Source organism: Panthera pardus, unplaced genomic scaffold (genome assembly GCF_024362965.1).
Source record: "Panthera pardus isolate Hobbes unplaced genomic scaffold, ASM2436296v1 HiC_scaffold_18, whole genome shotgun sequence".
Classification (NCBI taxonomy): Eukaryota; Metazoa; Chordata; class Mammalia; order Carnivora; family Felidae; genus Panthera; species Panthera pardus.
The window spans coordinates 34,944,447-34,968,542 of record NW_026526743.1 but is presented as its reverse complement, the minus strand read 5'-3'; the positions used below and the strand labels follow the sequence as shown (position 1 = coordinate 34,968,542).

Genomic DNA, 24,096 nt, shown 5'->3' with positions numbered 1-24,096 from the left:
ATGTCACCTCCTCAACAGACCTTTCTTAGCACTCTCTCCTCCATCTAAAAGAACCCTGCATGTGCCAGATTGCTCACTGTCAGAAAAGAGGGTTACAAATATAGAAAGGGAGAAGGCTAGAATGAATTCTATGGTGATAGATTGGAATCAGAGAGATGGAGTGAACTCATGGTTTTCAATAGATACAGATATATATAGAAATAAATGCAGATGGAAATGGGGTGTGTGTGTGTGTGTGTGTGTGTGTGTGTGTGTGTGTGTGTGTGAACATACGCATATTCTCTAGCTCAGTCCACTGGAGAAGGCCTGGGAGCAACACTCCAATAACAGCGAGCACATCTTATGCCCAGATCTTGACTTGTAAATATTATTCTCCATTAAAAGGAATCAGGACCCCTTGGAGAAATGGTTGATTCCAGGCCTGGGGCAGGAAAAGTACATGAAAAGCCTGGAACATTCTTTGTGCCAAAAAAATAAGAAAGTGCTCAAAGGCTAGTGTAACACATCAAAAGGATACAGGAACTAGCTTGAAGGGTTTCCCAGTTGCCAATAAAGGACAGTTTGAATGCTGAAATAACTAATGACAACAATTGATTATAACTCACTGAATAAAATAGGAATCCACGAGTCCCTACCAACAAATAAATACAAAAGTTTGATGAGGACCAGGATAATGACACAGTTTTCAAAATACCTCCCCATAAAGTACATATTTCTTTAAAAAGGTAAAAAGAATCACTTAACGGTGCAGAAATCTGGCAGATGCTACCTTGGTAGTCAAGTGATTGAGGTTGATACTTCAAGTAATAGGACAAACAGAAATTGTCCATCATCTGATACGGTGCAGTGAGAAGTACACGGCATTATTTCTGTGATTATATATGTATTTTTCTGTGATAGAGATTACTTCTGTGATTACACATATGTATATATATTTTTTAATGTTTATTTATTTATTTTGAGAGGAGAGAGAGAGAGAGAGCACTCACCCTCTCCGTGGTGTCAGCACAAAACCTGACATGGGGCTCGATCTCACAAACCATGAGATCATGACCTGAGCAGGAATCAAGAGTCGGACCCTTAACTGACTGAGCTACCCAGGTGCCCTGCTGTATACATGTATCAAATCACTGTGTCATATACCTGAAACTAAGACTCAGTATATCTAGATTTAAAAGAAACATAACAGCTAAATGGCTCTGTGTTTCTGGAGAGGATGTTTTGGCTCTAAAGGACACTATTGGGGCAAATGGCAAAATTAGAATGGGGTCTATGAATTATGGTGTTGGCAGGATAACACAATTATTGCTCTAATTAGGATGAGTCCCTGCTTGACTCCACAATGGTTTCACCACTGCCACAGATGTCTAGTGTGCTTGCAGCCAAGACCACCTTACCCCAACCATCTCTGCCACTGTCACCTGTATTCCCTCCTCCATGTTCTCAGTGAAGTGATTGATCCCCACCTTAGGGGTGTGGAGTTTGGATGTTTTTCTTGGGCTTGGATTGTGCTTTCTGGGGCTGGCAGTTCATCCACCAGGACTTCTGTCGTCCTCTGTGCTCCCATGGGTCAATTTGCTGCCACGCTCACACATTCATAGGGACCTGGGCTTCCCAGGTTGTCTTCCAGTCGGACAGGAAGACTTCTGCAAGCACCCAGAAATGATGCATTTCCTAAAACAAAACATAGAGCTTGCAGGTGCAACATCTTTTGGTTTCATTGTTGTTGTTGTCGTTGTTTGGTGTTTTTTTATTCCTCGGTATAGCAGCTAGTATCTATTGGGGGAAATAAAATGCAGGATACCAGAGTGTATGTATATATTTAGCAGATAAGTTCTCAGGCCTGTGACAAATGCATAGGAAAAGAACTGGAAGGAAATACATTAAGTGCCTTTGAGTCTTTTATATTCAGAAAAAAAAAAAAAAACAATGTTTACAGGCTGTTGACTATCCTAGCCCTTCCCCCAACAACTTGTGGGTTAATGAGGGTTTTTCACCAGTTGGGAAGGGGTAGAGAGTAGGGCAGTAGGGTCTTAAATTGTTTGTAACCAAGGAGTCCACAGGGAATGCTGGATTCTCAAGTCTGGGAGTCTTTAAGGCTCCAGACAGGTGAATAAAATATGTTAATTAGGCTCCCACTGGCTGCACTCAGGCTTAGAATATTTTTTTATATTTTTAAAAAAGTTTATTTATTTTGAGAGAGAAGGCATGCACACAAGTGAGGAAAAGGGGCAAAGGGAGAGAGAGGGAGAGAGAGAGAGCAGTCTCCATGCCCAGCACCTGGCCGATTTGGGGTGCAGTCCCACAAACTGTGAGATCATGACCTGAGCTGAAATCAAGAGTTGGACACTTACCCGAGTAAGCTACCCAGGCACCCTGGGTTCAGAACCTTCTAAACAGATATCCCAAGCTGAGGAAGGATGGGGGCTGGAACATAAGGGGAAAAGCCCAAAATCCGGAGATTCCTTCATATTCTTTGCTTCCAACAATCAGAGCAGCTGGTCCTTCTGGAGAGCAAACTTTCCTACCTTAAAATAACACCACCTGCAAAGTGATAAGCAAATATCTGTGATTTCTAGGGGTGATAGACTCTCAGGTACAGCTCACGTGCTTTGTTATTTTTGTTTTTGAGCGTTTGCTACATCCATAATGGAAGGAAATGCTAAATTTCATTTAGAGGTTTGTGAATAAAGATGTAATTATTTCCATCCAAGTTTATGAACATATTCAGTCCTGAGCCACACCCAGGTCAAGGGTCCTGAGTTTTCACACAGGGAGTCTGATGGCCCAGAAATTACTCCAGCAAAGGACCTGAAGAAAGCCCAAGGAGGAGATGACACAGGCTTAAATCAGGGCAAAGGCTATGGACACCCAGATGGGAGGCTACAAGTAAGCTGCCGTCTAGACGGAAAGCCACCTGGTTTGGTGATGGAGGGGACATGAAAGATCATGGTGATTCTGGACAATTTGGAAGAGCAGTTAGGAAGAGATGAATGTTTGCAAAGTACAATGGCCTCACCATGGGTGTTGTACCTGCTACTATAGAGTTTAGCCCATTTCCCTCCAAATGCCTACTGCAAACTTACAGAGTGGGCATGGTACCCAGATAAGTACCATGTACCCTCCAAAATGCCCCCTCCCCCATCACCTGCAACTCCAGGATTAAGGACCCATTGTGCAAGACCTCTTAGTCTGACCTTCCTTAAAATGCAAATCCCTTCTAGAGAGCTGTTATTCACATTTTAGCCCCAAAGAGTTTATCCATCCTTCCCTGAGAGTATTAGGAGAATTGGAGTTCACTGAGCTTCCAGGAATAGCTGGAATTGAGGGATGGGGGCTAAAAGTGTGCCCCCTTTCCCAGTCAGGCAACGCTGAATAAAAGGGGACCTCATTGACGCACCAGCCAAATATTTCTGTTTCTATCACTTCTAGCCTGGGCAGGCTGTTCCCCAGCCCTTCCTGTCCCCTCACAGGCACTTTCTGGGTGAAGGGCAGAGTGGGTCACACTTTAAGAATAATTAAGAAAAAAAATCAAAAAGTGATAGCCCTAAGCAAGTGGTATATAAATGTACTCAGGTGAAGTGCAGTCAGTGGGAGCCTAATTAACATATTCTATTCACCTGTCTGGAGCCTTAAAGACCCCCAGACTTGAGAATCCAGCATTCCCTGTGGACTCCTTGGTTACAAACAATTTAAGACCCTACTGCCCTACTCTCTACCCCTTCCCAACTGGTGAAAAACCCCCATTAACCCACAAGTTGTTGAAGGGAAGGGCTAGGATAGTCAACAGCCTGTAAACATTGGTTATTTTTTTCTGAATATAAAAGAGGGGCACCTGGGTGGCTCAGTTGGTTAAGCGACCAACTCTTGATTTTGCAAAGGTCATGATCTCACAATTGTCAGATCAAGCCCCATGCTGAGCTCTGTGCCGAGCATGGAGCCTACTTAGGATTCTCTCTCCTGTTCTGCCACTCCCTTGACTTGCATGCACGGGCACACTCTGTCTTTCAAAATAAATAAATAAACTTAAAAAAAAAAGACTCTAAGGCACTTAATGTATTTCCTTCCAGTTATTTTCCTATGCATTCAGTACGTGCCTGTGAACTTACCTGCTAAATACATATACATTCTGGTTTCCTGCTTTGAAACTAAGCAAAACAATACACAAGAATGTGGGTTGTATTATGTGTCCTGACGGCAAAGGGCCTGGCAGGATACATACCAAACTGTGGGAATGTGGAAGGAAAAGAAGGGCAACTTTCACTCCTTGCCCCTTGGATCTCTGCGTTTCTTGGGAAATGTTTAGTAACTCTATACTACTGAATGAGTTTCCTATTGCTGCTGCAACAAATCACCACAAATTTAGTGGCATAAAACAACACAGATTTATGCTCTTGTAGTTAAGAGCTCAGAAGCCCAACACGGGTCTCCTTGGACTAAAATCAAGGTGTTGACAGGGCTAGCTGAATTCTTCCTGGAGGCTCTAGATGAGATTTCGTTTCTTTGGCTTTTCCCAGCATCCAGAGGCTGCCCACAATCCTTGGCCCGTGGCCCCCTTCCTTCTTTCAGGCAATCACACTATTCTCTGCTTCCATCCCCACATGTACTTCCCAGACTCTCCTACCTCAGTCTTCCTCTTATAAGGACCCTTACAACATTAAGCACACCTGGACGTAATCCAGGATGATCTCCTCTCCTGCATTTAGTCACATCTGCAAAGTCTCTTTTCCCAGATAAGGTAACATATTCACATATTCACAGGCTACAGAGATTAGGAAGTAGATATCTTTGGGGAACAAGGTTGGGAAGGTGGTGTTATTCTGTGTACTGCAATTATTCATGTAACTTAAAATACTTATTAAAAATCTCATAAAATAAAAATTTTCTCATCACTAAAAGTTCAGGATAATCATAATTTTTAGTGATGCCTAATGTTGAATTGTAGGGATACACTACAATTTATTTAACTGTTCCTGTAATTTGGGATATTTAGGTTGTTTTATTTTTCACGATTAAAGGTGATTTTCATGACAAACATCTTGGGTCTTTTGGGAGGGGGTATATAGAATTAGAAAGGGATTGCAGAAATGGAGTTGGTGGTCAGAAAGGCCTTAGTTCAAATCCAGACTCTGCCTCAATTACCCACGTCTTTAGAGTCTTAGTTTCCTTAACTGCAAAAACAGGATCGTTACAACTCCAGTCTCAGGATTTTTTAACAGTTTTCTTGAGATACATTTCACTTACCATATGATTCACCCATTTAAAGTATAAATTGGGGGCGCCTGGGTGGCTCAGCTGGTTAAGTGTCCAACTGTGCTGTCAGCTCAGAGCCTGGAGCCTGCTTCGGATTCTGTGTCTCCCTCTGTCTCTGCCCCCACCCCACTCACTCTCTGTCTCTCTCTTTTTCTCAAAAATAAGTAAGCATTAAAAAAATTTTTTTAAGTATAAATTCAATGGGTTTTAGCCTCAGGGTTTTTGCAGGATTCAGTGATATTGAACACACAAATTGTCACCACTCTTAATAATTCTTTGCTCATAATTTACATTATTTCCTTAAGCTAAGTTCTTAGAATCAGCCATATAAGATAAAAGCCTATATGGGGGCACCTGGGTGGCTCAGTCAGTTAAGTATCCAACTCTTGATTTCAGCTCAGGTCATGATCTCATGGTTTGTGGAATCGAGCCCTGCGTCGGGCACTGAGCATGGAGCCTGCTTGGGATTCTCTCTCTCCCTCTCTCTCTCTGCCCCTCCCCTGCTCAAATTCTCTGTCTCTCAAAATAAATAAACATTAAAAAATAAGCCTATTAATCTCTCAAATGTTTTAGAAATAGACTTTGTGAAGATAGAAGGTGTTCTGAGGTCTTTAAATTTTTGTGGTGTGTGTGTGTGTGTGTGTGTGTGTGTGTGTGTGTAGAATTTGGAAGCATAAGAGTTGGTATGAAATTGTTGGGCTATTTGACCCAAGATGCTGTCTTTCATTCCCCCTTGTGTAACCCTGAATCGTACTCAACCCCAAACCCACACCCACAGGGTAACTAGAAGAAGACGATTCTGGTTCACTGTAACCTAACCCTGCAGAGCCATCCACCTGTACCTCTTCATATCCAAGGGAGACTCAATCCAGTGAGGACTGCATTTTACTAACCTCAATTGCCAATCTTAATTCACACCAAGGACACTGTATGGTGGGCTGGCAGGAAGTCTCCACCAATGCCATGGGGAGCCCAATCTACCCACCAAAAAATCATAAAAACATACTCTGTGTGGCCGTGGAAGTATAGGCTGCATGTTTCAGGGCTGAGTTAGTGAAGCGTCAGCCAAATCCAGGAGTGTGTTGCACCAGAGCGATGTGTGGGTGAACCCTCAGCATCCTGGCAGGTGTGAGAGCAGGTTACGTGAGATGGGTGTGGGTTAGGTGATGAGGGATGAGAGGAAGGTGCAGGGAGGGTGTGTGGGGTCAGAGGTAGGAGGGGGTGGAGGCAACGAATGGGGCCCCTGCAGGGGTTGGACCTAGTAGTCAGACCAGTGGTTTGGAACCATTTTTGGGTCACAGCCTCCTTTGAGAATCTGGTGGATGCTAAGGAAAGAATACACAAACATACACACATACACACAAACACGCAGTGACCCACACATTTTGCCTAGCATGTCAGGAGTTCCTGGAACCCAGGAAGCTTGTCCAAGGGCTAAGGATTTTTTCCCCATTTATTTATTATTATTTTTAAATGTTTTTTTTTTTTTTTGAGAGAGAGAGAGAGAGAGAGAGTGCGAGCAGGGGAGAGACAGGAGAGAGGGAGAGAGAGACCCAGAATCCAAAGCAGGCTCCAGGCTCTGAGCTATCAGCACAGAGCCCGACGCCAGGCTTGAGCTCACCAACTGTGAGATCATGACCTGAGCCAAAGTTGGATGCTTAACCAACTGAGCCATCCCGGTGCCCCTCCAAGGGCTCAGGATTAAAAACCTCTGGCCTAGACTGATTCACAGGGACTTGTCAGGAAAAAAATCAAAATGCTGTGTTAAGAGCTTGAGGACGTTTGTGTCTTCTTGTGTGAAAGACATTTAGAGAGGTTTGCAGGTTTTAGACTCAAATTCCAAAGTCCACTTACTCCATAAATGCTTTACGTATCTTCTTCCAGTTTTTGTTTTGAAAATTTTCAAATCCACAGAAAAGTTGCAAGCTCATGTGGTCTTCAACCATATTCTACAACTGTCAACATTTCTGCTTAATTGCTCCCCTCTCCCCACGAATGCTTGTGCTCTTGGGAACCCAGGTTTTTCTGGAGAACCATCTGAGAATAAGTTGCAGATGGTATGACACTTCATCCTTAAACACTTGGCATGCAACTCCTGAGATCAAGAGACTCTCTTGTATAACCACAATATAATCCTCACACTCATAAAATTTAACACTGATGCAGTACCATTATGTAATGTACATCCTATATTCAAATAGCCTCAGAAGTCCCATTCCTTAGGGTCCTTTTTGCTGTATTCTTTCTCCTTCCCTCCTCCCCTTCCCCTGCCTTCCCTCCTTTCCTTCCTACCTTTTTCATTTGGGATCAAACCCAGAATTACATACTTCATTTAGTTATATCTCTCAGGCTCCTGTAATCAAGAACTACTCCAGAGTTTTGTTTTGTATTGTCTTCTCTTGTGACACTCATATTTTTGAAGAGATCCAGGCTTAGCTGTTTCGCAAAATGTTCCCAGTTGGGATTTGTCTGATTGTGTCCTCATAATTAGATTCAAGTCAAGCATTTGGGGCAGATGCCATGTCCCTGCTTGGTGCCTCACATCACAGGGTCAGTCGGTCCCTTATTGATGATGTTAAATTTGACTGGTAGTTAAAGCAGTGACCTCCACTTTGTAATTAGTAAGTGATCTGTGGGGTACCGCTGTATCTGCTGAAAGCCTCTAAATGTGGCAAATGCTGGGTGAGCCAGTGGTGACCATAGAGACTTAGCCTTTGCTCTCATGCTGTTTTTACAGTGGAGGAGACAGAATTACAATTACAAACTATGCAGTTTTCTGAAGGATAGGGTGCTAAGATAGAGAAGTATCAACTCTACCATTTAAAGTGAAAGTGAACTCAAAGGGGCACCTGGCTGGCAGGCTCAATCCATAGAGCATGTGACTCTTGATCTAGGGGTTGTGAGTTCAAGCCCCCATTGGGCATAGAACTTACTTTAAAAAAAAAAAAAGAGTACAGATTTAAATTTAAAAATCCATTAAAAAATAAAGATTTTAAAAAAACCCTGAACTTAAAGAGAGGTTGGGAAAAATGACAGAGTAGAACTTTGAGCTCACCCTGTCCCACATTTACAACTTGATATAATCCACATCCAAGTAAATGAAGTGAACTTAAAGGTGAGACCGGAGGAGGAGAAAGAAGGCAGACATGGGAAGGTGGGGGTGGAGGAGGTAGAGGCAGCCCCGGCCAAAGAGCGAAAGGAACCAAAACCCGGGTATGTGGTGGTTATCAGGGAGGGAAAAGTGATAGGAGAAAGGCTCTGGGTCTGCTAATAATGATACTGAGCACTTAGTAACTGCTACACACTGTTCTAAGGGTTTTATATGGTTTACCTTGTCTAAGTCTGTCCATAGCCCTGTGAAGGCCATTATTGGTTTTATGCTGTAAAATCTGTATACAGCACAGAGAGATTAAGTTATTGGCCCAAGGTCACCCAGTGTGTAAGAAGCACAGCTGGGATTCAACCTGGATGGATCCGACTCCACAGTCAAGAAGGAGAAGCAGGGTCTTACCTAGAAAGCAATATAGAAAAGGATTGGAGTCCCAGCAACCTGGGGCCCCGTGGGAAGTGCTGTTGATACAGAGTGTGGAAATGGGAAAGCAAGACAAAAGAAAGGCCCAGAAGATCAAAGAGAGAAGTGTGTTAAGGACTAAAAGGCAACATAATAAAATAGGACAAAGTTTGGTTGGCCACCTCACCCTCAATCCATGCCCAGCCCCTGGCCTGTCCCTTCAGGCAGGACTCACTATTCTGCTCTCTGTCCTCCCCAAAACAGGACATTTACATTGTCTCAAAGTATTTCCCCACAAACTGCTTATTAATTATAAAGGGAAAAACAGGAACTTTGCAGCAAGGAACCTGGCCCACTCCAGCCTAACCAAGTGACAGAAGTGAGCATTCAGAGGGTTTTTAGGGAAGACTCTGGAAGGGAATCTGGGAGAAAGTGTAAAAGAAGGGTTTTGTCAGGAAGGCCCTGGTTGAACAGAGAAGGGGAAATCTTGAGGCTGAGGAATACATGGGTGATAGAGCAGGGTCCACTGGAGAAACAGGGGATGTCTCTGGGAGGGAGGGAGAAACGTTGAGGTGGGTGATGTTCTCCTTGTTAAGAGTGATTTGATGGGGACGGTTTGGTTAACAGGAGGGTCAGAACGGGGCGGATAAACTCTGGTTGACTAGAAGGGGGAGAGCTAGGGGTAGGGGGTCTCCAGGACAGTCCTGAAAGGGCACACGAGGGGCAAGGCCCGAAGGCAGCGGTCGGTGGGTGGGGGAGACCTGGCGGCCAGCGCACCACGCCACACCTAGGACTGGCAGCTTTGAGGGCGGGTTCGGGGCGGCGGGCAGGCGGGCAGGGGCGGGGGCGGCGGGCGGGCAGGGGCGGGGCTGGGGGAGGGATCGGCACCGCCCGGCCGGTCCCCCCGCGCTGCAGGGGGCGCTGTGAGGCTGGGCGGCCCCGGGCCGGGCGGCGGCCGCTCCTAGTGAGCGCGGCCCCTTTTCCGGGTTTCCTCCTCCTCCTCCTCCTCCTTCTCCTCCTCCTCCTCCTCCTTCTTCGCCGCCGCCGCCGCCGCTACCCCTTTCCCGGCCGGCGGCCGCCGCTGCTGGTGCCGCCGCTGCCGCCGCCGCTTCGGGGCCGCGAGCCGAGCGGAGGCCGCCGCGGAGCGCGAGCGCCGCCCGCCCCGCCGCCTCGCCGGCCGCTCCAGGGCCCGGCCGGCTCGGCCGGAGCCCCCCGCGCCCCCAGCCCGCCCGCCCCCGCGGGCCTGGCGTGGCCTCCGGCAGCCGCTCTCTTCCTCCTCCTCCGGCGCCCCGCGGCCCGCCGCCTCCTCCGCCCGCCGCCCCGCGCCCCCCGCCGCGCCGCCGCCGCCCTCTGCGCCCCGCGGCGCCCCCCGGTCCCGCCCGCCATGCCCGGCCCGGCCGCGGGCAGCAGGGCCCGGGTCTACGCCGAGGTGAACAGCCTGAGGAGCCGCGAGTACTGGGACTATGAGGCTCACGTCCCGAGCTGGGGGTAAAGCCGCTGCCGCCGCCCCCCATCCTCGCCCGGCCGCCCCCCCCCCCCCCCCCCCCCCCCGGCGCAAACCGCACTCGCCCCCCACCCCGCGGTCTGCCTCCCCCGCCGCCCAGCCGCTGGCCGGCGCTTTCTCGGGGCCTGGGGTGGTAGACAGACCCCCCCCCACCCCCCCGCCGCACACATCCCCGGGTCGCTCTCCCCCCTTCTCCCCCCCTTGCGCACCCCACTCTCCCCCTTACCCCAAGAAATGCTTTCTTACTGAGAAGTGTAGGGTCCAGGGACCGGAGCCTGGTGGTAATGAGGGAACAGCCCTTCCTCCTTACACTTTTGGGTTTCTATTTGGGGTGGGCAGTCAGCAGCTGTCCTCTGGAGCTATCAAAATTCTCTGCCTTTTTAGTTTTTTGAAATGAGGCTGGGTGGGAGGAAACCTTTTAAAGACATCCACATTCTCAAAGCAGGCGCTGGCTACCTTTGGGATGTGAAGTATAATGCAGTTGCTGTGGAGCCCCAGGCAGAGGGGCACCCTCTGAGCCTCCAGGATAGATCCTTTGCTCACCCTTCTAGATTGGCCCAGAGCCGTGCCTTCCTACCTTGGCTCCCCAAGTTGTGACGGACCAATTAGGTTAGGAGCTGTGCGCAGTGAGAGGAGCCAAGTTTATGTTGTGGCTTTCATTTAGGGAATGAGTTGTGTCCTGATGTATGGATGCTTCCAATGCTTGATTAATGGAAACGGCTGGATGGGGGTGTAGAGTGGGCATAGGCTTGGTTAATCCCAAGTCTTGGCATTTATGTGTCACTCTTGCCTTTCACAGTAATCAAGATGATTACCAACTGGTTCGAAAACTTGGTCGGGGAAAGTATAGTGAAGTATTTGAGGCCATTAACATCACCAACAATGAGAGAGTGGTTGTAAAAATTCTCAAGGTGAGTGTCTTTTGAGTGACATTAAAATTTTTCCTCACTGGTTAGGATATAAACTCCCCCACGTTCTAGAATGAGCAGTGCAAACTCTGGTTTTACATCTGTTCTGTCTGATGTCCCTTCCCTACCCACTCTCCCACCCATTTTCCTGTGAACTTTGAAGAAAGTATGTGGACCTGTTTCAAACCTAAGGATGATAGTTCAGGAACATCTTTGTTCCAGAATGTCATTTTGGGCTCCCAAAGTGAGAATTCCAAAGGGGCTCCACTTGAAATAGGTATTCAGAAGAAAGAAAAGCTTTTTCATAAAGAATCCATTGATCCAAGGGTTCCTTGAGCAGCGAGTTTGTTACCCTTGATGCTCGGATTACTCCAGAAAAAAAGTTGGGAAAAATGAGAGCAGCTCCAAAGATGAGTTTGAAGCTGATGTCTTTTGGCAATGCACATTTGTCAGGTGGGGTGGATACAGTGAGTCAGTAGTGCCTGGAAGGTTCATTGTTGCTTATCAAATAGTAAAGGTGAAATTGGGAGCAGTAAAAGAGTACATGCTAAAATTATAATTGGAACAAAACAATCTTAGTGTCTGGTTTAGTAGCCTAAGTTGGATAAAGACCTTTTGTCGTCTCTTGGGTGAAGACATGATTTTAATGAGCATGAGGAGTGGCTAAATTCTTTTTCAGATAACTGGTTAGATAGTTTTAATAATGTTTTATAGAGTGTACTAAAAAAGCCTTAGATTCTGTAGAGGGTCCTCATCATTGCCAGATCGTTTAATGTGTTGCACGTCATTTAGCAAAATACTGAAAAGAATGATTAATACAAGCACTTTTGCATATACAAGATTTCCAATGTGGCCATTTTGCAGCTGTGAATAAGGATATGGGATTGAAAAGCTGTTTTTGTGTCTTAAGGCCAGAGTTAGGGCAGCTGTGTCCCTGTTTAGCATGAGGGGTCAGGCTTACATGGTCTGAAAATCCCTTTTCAGGAAAGTGATCAGCTCTGTTTCTCAGTACCATCTGAGCCTAATGATGAAGAAGCAGAGTTGTAGTAGAGAGAAATAGGGAAAGTTGTCTGTGCCATCAGAAACGCTATGGGTGAGAAGTGAGGAATTGATACTGAAGATGTGGAGTTTGACCCCCCTCTTCCCCAAATGTGATTTGGACCTGAAAAGCCACGTGGTCTTTCTTATTATTTTTTTTTCCTTCCTTTACAAGCATAAATATTTAAAGAAATGTTCCCTTCAAAGAAGTTGCCTGGGGAGGCCATACACTTTTTTCCTTTATGCATAAGCATAAATGTTTTTAACATAAGCTGCTTAAAGTCTTTCCGGGAAGTAAGCAAGGAATTAGGAATATTCCTCTGCTGTGCCTTTGGAAGAATGAATGGACTCCAGAACAATTTCAGAAAAATAATAACTTTTGTGCGATAGTATTTTTAGAATAAGTGTGTAACTTCCTGTGGTGTCTTTTTCGAAGGAATGGCCTTTAGGTAAATACAAAAGTGGCAGTGCGTTCATGCGAGAGAGAATCACATGACTCTTGAGTCGTCCTTCTACAGAACTTCATAGCATCAGTTGCTGGAGAGTTTTTCCTCTAAAGATTCACAGGATATGTTTAGGGAACCCAATATGTAAGGTGAAGGTTATTTTTACAGACAAGAAAACTTGCCTGCTACCACGATGTTGAAAAGACCCTTAGCCAGAACTCTTGCCTATTTTTCTGCTCATTTTAGTGTTGGTTGGTAAGATCTTAATGTTGAGCACAGAATAAGTTCCAGTGTTTGGGAATAAGATTTGGGAGACTCCTTTGATGCTCTAGCTAATGAAGTATTTCTTGTATCTTTTCCATACAAGTTCTTTTCAGGGTGCAGCCTGAACTACCTCTTTCCCACTGGTGCCTACGACACCCAGTTCTTTCTTTTTTTTCAAAGCCCTGTGGCATTTCTATCCAGATGTTGTTCTATCTGAAGGATGGGGTAAGGAACTACTAATTGTACTGTGCTTTTCTTGTTTTCACAGGCTGAATTAAAGTAGATTAAAAGTATTGTGTTTTAAAAAGAACAAGGTCTTTATCCAAAGTGGTGCACCCCTATTCAGATAAGTTATGACTGATAATCTGCTGTTACGGTGTTTGGTCATCGGAAATTAGGTTCCGGACAGAGTGCCAGCTGCTCATAATTTGGAGGAATCTAGAAAAAAGTTGTGCTTCATGAAAGGCCTACTCTATTTCAGCTGCAGGAAGGAACTTAGAAGTGTACACGCAGTGACTGAGATACAGGGTACTTTCCCTGAGGACGGGGCTGTCTTCCTTTTTGGTTGATAACATTTTCCTTCAGTTCTGTCCAACATATGAGAATGGTCAGATGAACGACCACAGAGGAATTCTACCGTTTAATTTGCATTGGTAGATTCTTTCGTAGTTTTTGACCAGAACATATTGGAGCTCTTTAGAGGTTTTAGGAATTTAGAAGTTGGTGAGCAAAATTTCACTGTCTATCTTGAAGTGAAATTCTGAGGTTGAAATCTTAAAACGCTCCAATCAACAGGCAGGCTAAATCTTTTTTGACAGAAATTGTTTTGAGGGGAAGGGAGGAGGGTGGATGGGAAGAGTTGACCTAGAAGGGTAAGAAAGCCGCTTCAGTGCTGACAGTTTCATCTTCTGATTCTGAAAAATCTATTTCTCAGTTCATTTGTAGGACCTCTTAGGAAGGTATACACAGAAATAAAAGCATTTGGCCCTTTTGGACAGCTTGTAGCATTTTGTGAGCACCACCTGTGTCTGGATTTCAGCCCTTCTTGGGATCCTTCAAAATAAAACTTTCGTAAATAGAAGTTAAGAGCAATACCAGTTGTAAACAAACGCGGCATTTTGAACTCATGCTGTACTCAGTTGGAAATTCTCGTATAAGAGAGTAAGTTGGCAGTTTCTTGATGGTCTTATTTACGAAGAGGGGCAAATCCATGTTTTCCCCAGAGGTTAATCCTCAAGATTAAAACGACGACGGTAACGCAAATTTATCTTTGAAGTGTTCCTAGCGTATTTGTAGACGTTGTGAAACTCGTGTGCTATGAGGAGGTAGTGTTAAAGCAAGGATGGGAGGGCTGTCCCTGACACATCTTGTTGGTTACTTCATAGCGAGCGGGTGACTGTGTGGGTTACATGGAAGTGCCGTCTGCTCCATGCTGGTGCCCGGCTTTCTCTTTTGTTTCTGCTTTCTCTGCTGGTAGGTTTCACCCTCCGTGTCCTTTGTTAGGCAAATGTACCAAGACATCATCTTCCTGAAGCAGGACATTGGTATTAGTTTATCTAAGGTTGTTGTGATTTTGAGTCCCACCAATGTCATGGTGTAAAAGTAGTTAAAACAATATTATTAACATGGTACTAAACCCCAGAAATAATATAAATTTTAAAAATGGTGTGAACTAATCTGTACTGTTCCTAACGAGGTTGTAGGGTCAGGGATTGAATTTGCAGTGAAACAGAATCATGAAATGTGGGAGCAGAGAAACCTTAGAACCCAAACCCTTTTGAGAGAGAAACTGAGACCCGGAGAGAGCATGAAGTTTGCTCAGGGTCACAGCGTGGAGCGCTAGGGTCCTCTGTTCCTGTCATGGAGTCTTGTAGATGTGAGGAGCAGTTAGGACAGTGGCTAATTATTTCTTGATGTGTTGAACTGTCCTGGAAGGATGGATGGACACTCACTAAAAGTCAGGTGTGGTTTCTAATGATTTGGGGGAGTTATTCCTCCGGAAGGAAATGCTAGACTTTGACGGGTTGCTGGATGGAGTGTGGAATAGCCCAGAGAGCTTTGGGACCCGGACAGGGGTTCTCTGGTTTGTAACTGCAGCTGGGTGTTAGATGCGTAACTGAAATGTTACTTTGCTCTCTTGGTTGGAAGCCACAATAATCAGTGTTTTCACACATTTTTAACCCCTACAGTTCCAGGTCTCATCATGACGACTTGCCAGGTTAGGGGGCCACCAGCTTTATCCCTCTAATACATTGGGGTTTATTGGAGGGTGAGCCGTGTGTAAAAAGAATATCTTGTTATAGAGTACCCATTTGCATGTGTAGAGCGTGGCTCTGGATAGTTTCTAGAGCCTGATTTTAGGATCTGCCACCTTATGATCAGGGTGGTATAGTGTTAAGTGCTGTGTAAATGAAGGTCAGAAGACTTGGATTCCAGAACCAGCTTCTTCATTTATACCCACTTGACTCTGTTTTCTTATCTAGAAGATGGATATACCTTTCTTGTATAAATCACAGTGTTCTTGGGAGAATTAAATGAGATATGGATAGGTGGGTAGGTAGACAGCAGTGGTTTAGTAATCTGCAAAGTGCTTCTTTCCTGAAAGTGGCCCCGGGAGTAGACTACCTGCATTCAGATACTCGTTCCCGACACTCAGATGCTCTGTGACCTTGAGCAGTTACTCAGACTCTGCCTCAGTGTCTTCATGTAAAATTGCACCAGTAGTTCTCATCTCAGGATACTACTAAAAGTGGATTAAATGTGCTTAAAACAGTGCCTGGCACTTAGCAATAAAGTATAGGTCCAATAATAATATTTCACTTGGGCCGCATGAATGATTTTGAAGGGCAAAATCAAAAGTAGGAAGGACTATACCAGTCTCTTGGTGAGATTCAAAAGGCCTGCTGTATGCCTTGCTTTTTTAAATCGACAAAAACAAAAAGCCTGAGAATAAACATTCTTGGGGAATCGATAATGTAATTGGAAAGGTGGGACTTGAAAGATGAAAGGAAGAATTGCTGTGAAGAAACAACGTTGCTCAGATGCTGTTTATATTTGGGTCAATTGCAGTGGATTTGAGAGATGCTCCCAAGGTAGTAAAATAAATGCTGTCATCTGGGCTGCACTTTCTTCCTTACCCTGTCCTGCATCCCTGGCAACCGTTGTTCATTGTGATTGTTTATTGAGGGTGGTGAAATTAATAGCTAAGTTGTGGCTGTGGCACTGGAATAAAAGTAATTCCAGATTTGGAAGTGCTGAGCTATCTTTTCACCTGTCTTGAATTTATTAATTCAGTTGTGCCTAGAAAGAAATTAAAATGGGACTTTGCCTGTTGACATTTGCTGGGATTTTTCGAGGTCCTAATTCTTAGGCCCTTTGTATGTGTTATTTTGCAAATTGAATCACTGTCAGGTGCTAGTAGTTGAAATCATGCTCAGATCTGACTTTTTAAAAATCAGCTTTGCTAAATAGGACAGATTACTGACTTTATTAACTTTTGACTTTCCAAGCGGCTCACCACTAAATTTGTCTTTTAAGTTTCTCAAGTTGGTCAATAGAGAGAGAGAGAAGTATCTTACTCTTGGATCACATTGAACAAGGTTTTCCTGAATAGCCGGCACTCTCCACCATATGGTCAGAAATCTTGGGGAAAGTTTCTTTCTTCCATCCTCTCTTTCTTTCTCTGTTTTTTCCCTCTCTCCTTCCCTTTCCTTCCTTTCCTTCCTTTCCTTTCCTGAGCTCATGCACAGAAAAATTTCAAATTGAGTTTTTTTCCTTTTACACATTCTTTCTAGGCGTGTGCCAACATTCATTTATTATTGAAACTTGATTTAATACTTTAATTGCTTTTTCTTTTCTTTTCTTTTTTTTTTTTTTTTACCTTTTTGCCATTTTTATCTACTAGACTTTGAGTGAAAAAAATTGGTGTGGGGATCAGGAAACAGCTATAATCTGATTCATTTTGAATCTTTGAAACAGATATTCTCTGACTTGGAATAAATGAACCTTAGGTGGGAGACACTTTGTCTAGCAGGATGAAATGATGAGACTGTTATGGAAGTGTATGTATTTTCTCCGCATCATGTAACTGTGGGTGGATGAGTACAAACACTGGACTGCATGGTCAGAGCATTCTAATTTCTGTAAAATCCATGATCTATTTTCCATAGGATGCCAACGGTCTTCCTTTATAAATTCTAACTTTGTCTCCCGAATTCTGTTTGTAGAATTAAAATGATCACTTTCATTCCCTGGGAGCTTGTTGGTTTTTTTAGCTTCTGGAGCATCTCCCAGGTTCAGAAGAGTAAGCTTGAGGCTAAAGAGAGTTACCTATAGCCTGGTTCCTGTAGAGAATAGATGTCTGCACTTTGGAGGGGAGTGTCCTGAGCTGTCGGTCACTTTCCTTTCTTATAATCTCTTCGTCTTTTGTCAGGATCTGAGGACTTTAGGTGCTGTGTGAGTCCATTGTGCCACTTCAGAATTGCCCTGCTGTCCTGTCTCTAGGTGAGGAAGTTGTTGGACAGGTGACAGTTGGGCAGCAAAATATGCTTCAGGGCACCTAGGTGGCTCAGTCAGTTGGGTGTCCAACTCTTGATTTCAGCTCAGGTCATGATCCCAGGGTTGTGGGCCCCTCGTCCGGCTCTGTGCTGAGAGCATGGACCCTGCTTAGGAGTCTCTCTTTCCCTCCCTCTGACCCTCCCCCCACCCCCCAAATAAAATTAAAATAATTTTTAAAAAATGCTTCACTTGCTCTGTAAGTTACCTTAGGACATAATGAAAAGATCCCTTGGTCTCAGCTGCATTGTCCAGGAAGTGTGCCTGCTTGACCTGTTGCTGAATAATAGAGCAAAGCAAGGCTTTACATGGGGCATTGTCATGAGGCAACTTATTTAATGGGTTCCTCCTGTACGAATTGACTGTTAGGCAGAGAGGAAGGTTTTTGGTGTATCCAGATTTCTGGCTGTGGGGTATTTTTTCCTCTGTTACCATCCACAGATCTGTAACTGCTTTCCAGGAGTGGGTGACAACTCTAGAATTTTCTTACATTGAATGTAATGGTAGCATTGGCTGAATTTATAAATATAATTGCTAGCTTCTATTTTTCTTTTAACTTTTTGACAATTTTAGACTTAAAAGTTGCAAGAATTCCCATGTATCTTTCACTCAGATTTCTTAAATGTTAATATTTGCTTTTGCTTTTTTTTATATATGTAAACATATGTGTATACGTATGTATATACACACGATTATGTGCTTGAGAGTAAATTGCAGTGATGCTTATTTTATTATGCATTTCCTAAAGACAGAGACAATTCTTAAATAACCCACAGTGCTATGATCAAAAAATCAGAAATTCACATTGATACAGTGCTGTTAGCTAACTTACAGCCTCTGTTCTTATTTGCCAGTTGTCCATATCATGTTCTTTATAGTAAAAGAAAATCCCAGGTCATGTGTTACATTCGGTTGTCATATCTTTTAAATCTGGAACAGTTGTTCAGTCTGTTTAATGACGTTGACAGTTTTGAAACTTACTTATTTTGTAGTATGTCCTTCTCTGGCTATTCTCTGATCAAGTTGTACTTCATGTTTGAGTGCTTTATTTTCCCAAAGTATTGAGCTCCCTAATGAAAAAGGGAATGAATAAGATCCCTTAGTGGAAGTAGGAGAGACACAGTGGCCAGTTCTACTCCACTGGGAACCCTAACAAAGTGGAGCGGACGTGATTGTGGCAGCTGCCTTGGAAGAATACTGCTAGATTCCAGTCTCTCCGTCAAGCACCCTGTTAGAGGTGATGCAGGTGCTCTGTGTTTCATAATCTCCCGCTGTTTTGTTATGTGTTCAAAGCTGTAGCTTAGTGACCAACAAAAGATGACAGTTTCTCTGGGATATGTATTATCTCTCCCCGCCCCCACCACCCCATACATGCAGGCATTTAAAATCTTATTTCATTGCAAACCCATTTGACTCTGCCTTTGCTTTCATAGTAGTGTCTCCGTGATAGAATACTCCTCTTCCTTAGTTCCCTTTCACTCATAGCCACATTTGAGAAATGAGAGCGCAGTGGCCAGGAGTGAGGCCTGCAGAGTCACTGTCTATCTAGATCTGAGTCCCGCCCTTACTCTTCCCTGTTAGCTGTGGGACCTTGGACAAATGGCTCAGCCAGGCTGAGTCCACAACATAGGCATTTTGTGACTTATTACTAACTAAAAGCGTGAAAAGAGTAAATCTCCCATTTATTGAGTACTTACTACGTGCCAGTGTTCTAAGTACTTTATAAAACATAATTGGTTGTGATGTGTCACTTTTTCCAGAACTACTTTCATTCTTCAAATTCTTTAAGACAAGAAATAACACATGTAATGCTAGTGTTTCTAATTGAGATCTTTAATTTTTCTGTCCAGCAGATGGAAAGGTTAGCAGGTAGAAGTTTCCAATCAGTACTATATCAGAGATCAGTGTTCTCCTTTGCTGATCCGTCATCTTTTTTTTAGGAATGGGATCTGTTGGGTAGTTTTACTGGCTTTGTGCTGATTTCAGATTTTAGATGTTGAGGAAATGGGAGTGGCAACAGGAAATGGGAGCCAGCAGCTGGGAAACAAGTTTGTAACTTGATGTCAGTGACCTGGTCTTCACTCGTGGAAGACAAAATTACACGGAACTCATTGGTAGAGCAGGTGTCTCACCATTTTGTTTCAGTTTTTCCATTTGTGAGCGCATGATATACAGCTGTTCAGAACTATAATGTGTTCCATTTGGCAGTTATCTAGAAACCATTTTATTTTTAAAGTATGACATGGGTGTTCAAAATTTGTAAGTGCCCTAAATGTAGCTGCTTAAAGATCTGACACATATGCCATATGAGTCTGTATTTAACTTAGTCTTAAATGTTCTTAAGGGCAGGCCCCGTTTTATCTTGATATTTATTTCTTTTCTAATTTAGACACGCTCGTTTACATAACACCATGGTGTGCAAGATAGTGCAGCATCCACTTGATTAGCTGACATTGCTTTAAAATTTTATTTATTAACTTCAAAAGGAATCTCACTTCCGATTACTCTTGTGTATTTAAGCCAGTGAAGAAAAAGAAGATAAAACGAGAGGTTAAGATTCTGGAGAACCTTCGTGGTGGAACAAATATCATTAAGCTGATTGACACTGTGAAGGACCCTGTGGTAGGTGCCTGATGGTGGGGGGAGAAGGAGAAAGTGTGTGTGTGTGTGTGTGTGTGTGTGTGTATGTGTGTGTCACACAGAACATCAAAATAATGAGAAACGTCATTACATAGTGGGAATGATCATGTTTTTCTTTACTACTGAATAATTTTGAAAACGAGAAAAAATCATGATGGCCCAGTGATAAAGTAGCCACCACCACTTTTAGGGAACCTAAAAGTGTGTATAGAAAAATCCCTGGCCCAGGTTTATTACCTCCTCCTGATTCAGCCCACAGATGTTCACTGAATGTCTTCTTTAAGTGCCTACTTTTCTTCCGATTTTGAAAGCTTATTACCACCAATTAGCATTGTTGTACTTCACAATGTCAGCGTGACATTTGAAAATCTGGGTTTGGAGAAGGAAATACCGAATGTCTCCATGCGGACACCTGGCCCGGAGAGCTGGACAGATCACAGCCCCGCAGCCCCTTTGAGGAAGGCACCTTGCTGCTTCTCATACTAAGCTTTAATTCAGCATCCGCCACTGGGGCTCACATTGTACGTGCTGATACAACTAAACTATTTCTGTTAAATATACTTACTTTGTAGCCATTTTAGATGTACTGGTGTTTAATTTTGTTTTCACTTCTTGAGAAGTAACTTAACCCTAAGTGTTTATGATTAGCTAGAGTTTTTATGTCCCACTTCCCGCCCCATTTCTGTTCTTCACCTGTTCTGCCTCACCTGTTTTCCTGTCCTCCCAGGATAGCTTTCTGTTTGAGAGGTAGGTCTTTGCTTCTGTCTGATGAAGACACAAAGAAACAATGTGCTGGGGTGCCTGGGTGGCTCAGTTGGTTAAGCAGCTGCCTTCGGCTCAGGTCACGTCATGGTCTCACAGTTTGTGAGTTCAAGCCCCATGTCAGGCGCTCTTCTGTCTGCGCAGAGCCTGCCTCAGATCCTGTGCCCCTCCCCTGCTCTCTTGCTCTCTGTCTCAAAAATAAATAAGTAAACTTAAAAAAAAGAAAGAAAGAAAGAAATGATGTGCCAACGTGCATTGAGTGCTTGCTGTGTGCAGACACCATTCTGTACGAAGCCATTCAATCCTCACAAGTTGAAGCACATGCCATCACGGGCCACAGTGTTACTTGCACAGATAAGAAAACCAAAGGCTACAGGGGTTCAGTGATTTGCTCAAGATTCCCCAGTGCTATTAAACTGAAGAGTAAGGAAAATTTTTCTTCTTGGACCCTCAAAAGACTCAGAAGAATGGTTGTCTGCTAGAATCTAATTGGCATTAAAAGTATATCCCAGGGGTGCCTGGGTGGCTCAGTCGGTTGAGTGTCTGCCTTTGGCTCAGGTCATGATCTCACGGCTCGTGGGTTTGAGCCCTGTGTCGGGCTCTGTGCTGACAGCTCGGAGCCTGGAGCCTGCTTCGGATTCTGTGTCTCCCTCTCTCTCTGACCCTCCCCCACTTGTGCTCTGTCTCTCTCTGTCTATCAAAAATAAATAAAAAAAAAGTATATCCCAGCCTGATCAGCTCAGATTGATTTTATAATGACTCACTCTGAAATCCATAGTCTTTGAAAACGGCCTGCAGTGTGAGCCAGTATGTATTACTGTTACACCAGGAGCATCTTCATTTTGCTGCTGCTTTTTTTTTTTTTTTTTTTTTTTTAAGTTAGTGATATTTATCTTATTGTTTTTGTAATCTGTTGTCTGAGGCATGTGTGTGTTTTATGTAATATGTAACACAAATCAAGGTGGATGAAAATCAACAGGGAGCCCTCCTCCCCAGACCTGTAGGGAAATGGGCTTGCTCCCAGGCAGTAAAGAGATCTGGTGGTCTTGATGAAACCCTGTCATCCTTGGGCTATTGAGGAAACCTTTGCCTATGGCTGCCGGGGTTGCTTGTTCTGACAAAGGCTTGTGTGCGCGTACTGTGGCCTGTCTCCTAGGTAACTTCCACCTGCTTCCTTGAGCAAAACTTCCTGGCCATAGAGATTTCCAAGGTGACTTTCTTCCTGTAACCCTTTAAGCCTCTGCTTTTCTCCCAGTTTGAAAGCTTATTACTGCTAGTTAGCATTATTTTACCGTAAGTAAACCTGACGTTTGAGAAATCTATTTACACAAGGAAATATTGGATATTATGTACTCATTGCATTAACGATTATAGTGCTTTAGAAATACTTGGTTATGCATGAATTTTGGGGGGAACATATCTACTTTGTACAGTCAGACATTCTCCAGTGGTCTCTAGCCAAGGCAGTAATTTCACATTATAGCTTGCTGATAATCATAGATAGTTTCCTTTTGGATCCTGAAAAGGCCTATGATAGATTCCCAAGACGTATGATAATTCTGTAAAATGCATCTGGGTTGCTAAACCAAGATGAAAACATGTCACTCCTTTTGTGGTTGGCAGACTGGAACACTGCAGAGTGTAAATCTTCACATGATGTGCCAGGCCCACTGACAGGTTGGTCAGAGGATTAAAAAAAAAAAGCAACTTACGAAAAATGTCAACCATTTACAAAAGTAGAGTGAATAATATAATGGACCGCCCTGCGCACATCACTCAACTTTAGCAGTGCCTCAGCTTGTGGCCAACTTTGCTTCATCTGCCTGCCACCCACTTTCCCACCACCCACCGTCCCCACTTATTTTGAAGCAAATTCCAGACACACAGTCTCAAGAGGATACTTTCTTAAAAGGCTCTCCCTGATGAGTAAATCCCTCTTTCATTTAAGTGGGATTTGGGGATGGATGGGTATGACAGAAGCAAAGTACATTTATTGTTTGAATACTTATAAGGCATTACTATTCTCTCTTGCAGTCAAAGACGCCGGCTTTGGTATTTGAATATATCAATAATACAGACTTTAAGGTGCGTATATGCTTTTTCTTTCTGGCATGGGGGTGAGGGGGGGGGTGGGGAGGTGGCGATAAATACTGTTGATACTTCAGAACACGAGGGGTTCAGGAAAAGTCATGGTGAGATTGGGAATTAACAAATTGGATTCCTTATAGCAGGAGTACAGGATGCAGAAAGTGGGTGGGGTTCTTGCATTTGGTGAAATTGCTCATCACCCTTTGCCTTGCTTACTCTGAGAGTAGCTGCTAGTCTAAGCTAATGCCTCATCTATAATACTCCTGTTTTAGACAACATAGTTTTGGGTAGATACTTGATTTGCATAGGAATCTTCCGTTGCTGATAAGTCATAAACAGATATAGGGCTTACATAAAAAGAAGCAACACATGGGATTCAAGCTGTCAGAGTGTGTGTGTTCATGTACACTGTATACAAAGCAAATGACACAAAAAAGCTAGTTAAGAGACACTGTGCTTTAGAAAAACCTTATCTTGGGTTATTTACATTTCTTGTATTTATAATGCAAATTAATTTAGACTTGAAGTGTAATTCCAAAAGCATGGTTTTAAGCTGGTTTCTCATGAGTTTGTTTTTGTTGTTATTCAAACACTGAAGCCTTAACTTCTGCCAAGGTTTTTGGGGCCAAACATTCTGGTCACGGTAGAACATAATATGAAAACCAATATAAAAACAAAATAGTGGCATTGATTTTGAGAGGTGTTTGGAGAACTTTTAGGTGATTTATCATTCACTGTCAGTGAATGAAAGGGTTGTGGTTTTATTGTGATGGAAGTTAGGGGCAAAACCAAATCAGCAGTTGAAAGATGCTGGTATTAGGAGTGAAGCTTGTGGGTGAAAATAAAAGAGCTTTATCTCACATTTAATTTTTCTTAGGTAATCACTCTAAAACAACTTTCAGGGTTAATTTGTGGAAAATAAGTAAAAGTGGCTATTACAACTGATAAAACAATAAGCAGGTTTTATATACAGTGTAGCTTTTCCATATGTAACAAGTTCCCTTGTTAATGTGACTCTTCAATTTTTTTTTGTTAATTCTTTAATTTAGAAAGAGCCTCTAATGTGACTCCCTAAGGGTGAAATCAATAGTGAACTCATAAAAGTAGGATGTATGGGGCACCTGGGTG

The 24,096-nt window shown here is 43.6% G+C and overlaps 1 protein-coding gene across 3 annotated transcripts in view; it reads left to right on the top strand.

The window, feature by feature from the left end:
• Window positions 1-10,024: 10,024 nt before the first annotated feature.
• The window catches only part of CSNK2A2 (casein kinase 2 alpha 2), a 38,794-nt gene continuing 24,722 nt past the window's right edge, over window positions 10,025-24,096 (top strand). For 2 of the 3 annotated variants that reach the window (XM_053906172.1, XM_053906173.1), the window contains exons 1-4: window positions 10,025-10,252; window positions 11,068-11,179; window positions 19,999-20,100; window positions 22,915-22,965. In XM_053906172.1, the coding sequence (XP_053762147.1) occupies window positions 10,149-10,252; window positions 11,068-11,179; window positions 19,999-20,100; window positions 22,915-22,965 (369 nt within the window). In that variant the 5' untranslated portion in view covers window positions 10,025-10,148. The remainder of the gene's footprint in view (window positions 10,253-11,067; window positions 11,180-19,998; window positions 20,101-22,914; window positions 22,966-24,096) is intronic. The other variant, XM_053906174.1, reaches the window with a different exon arrangement.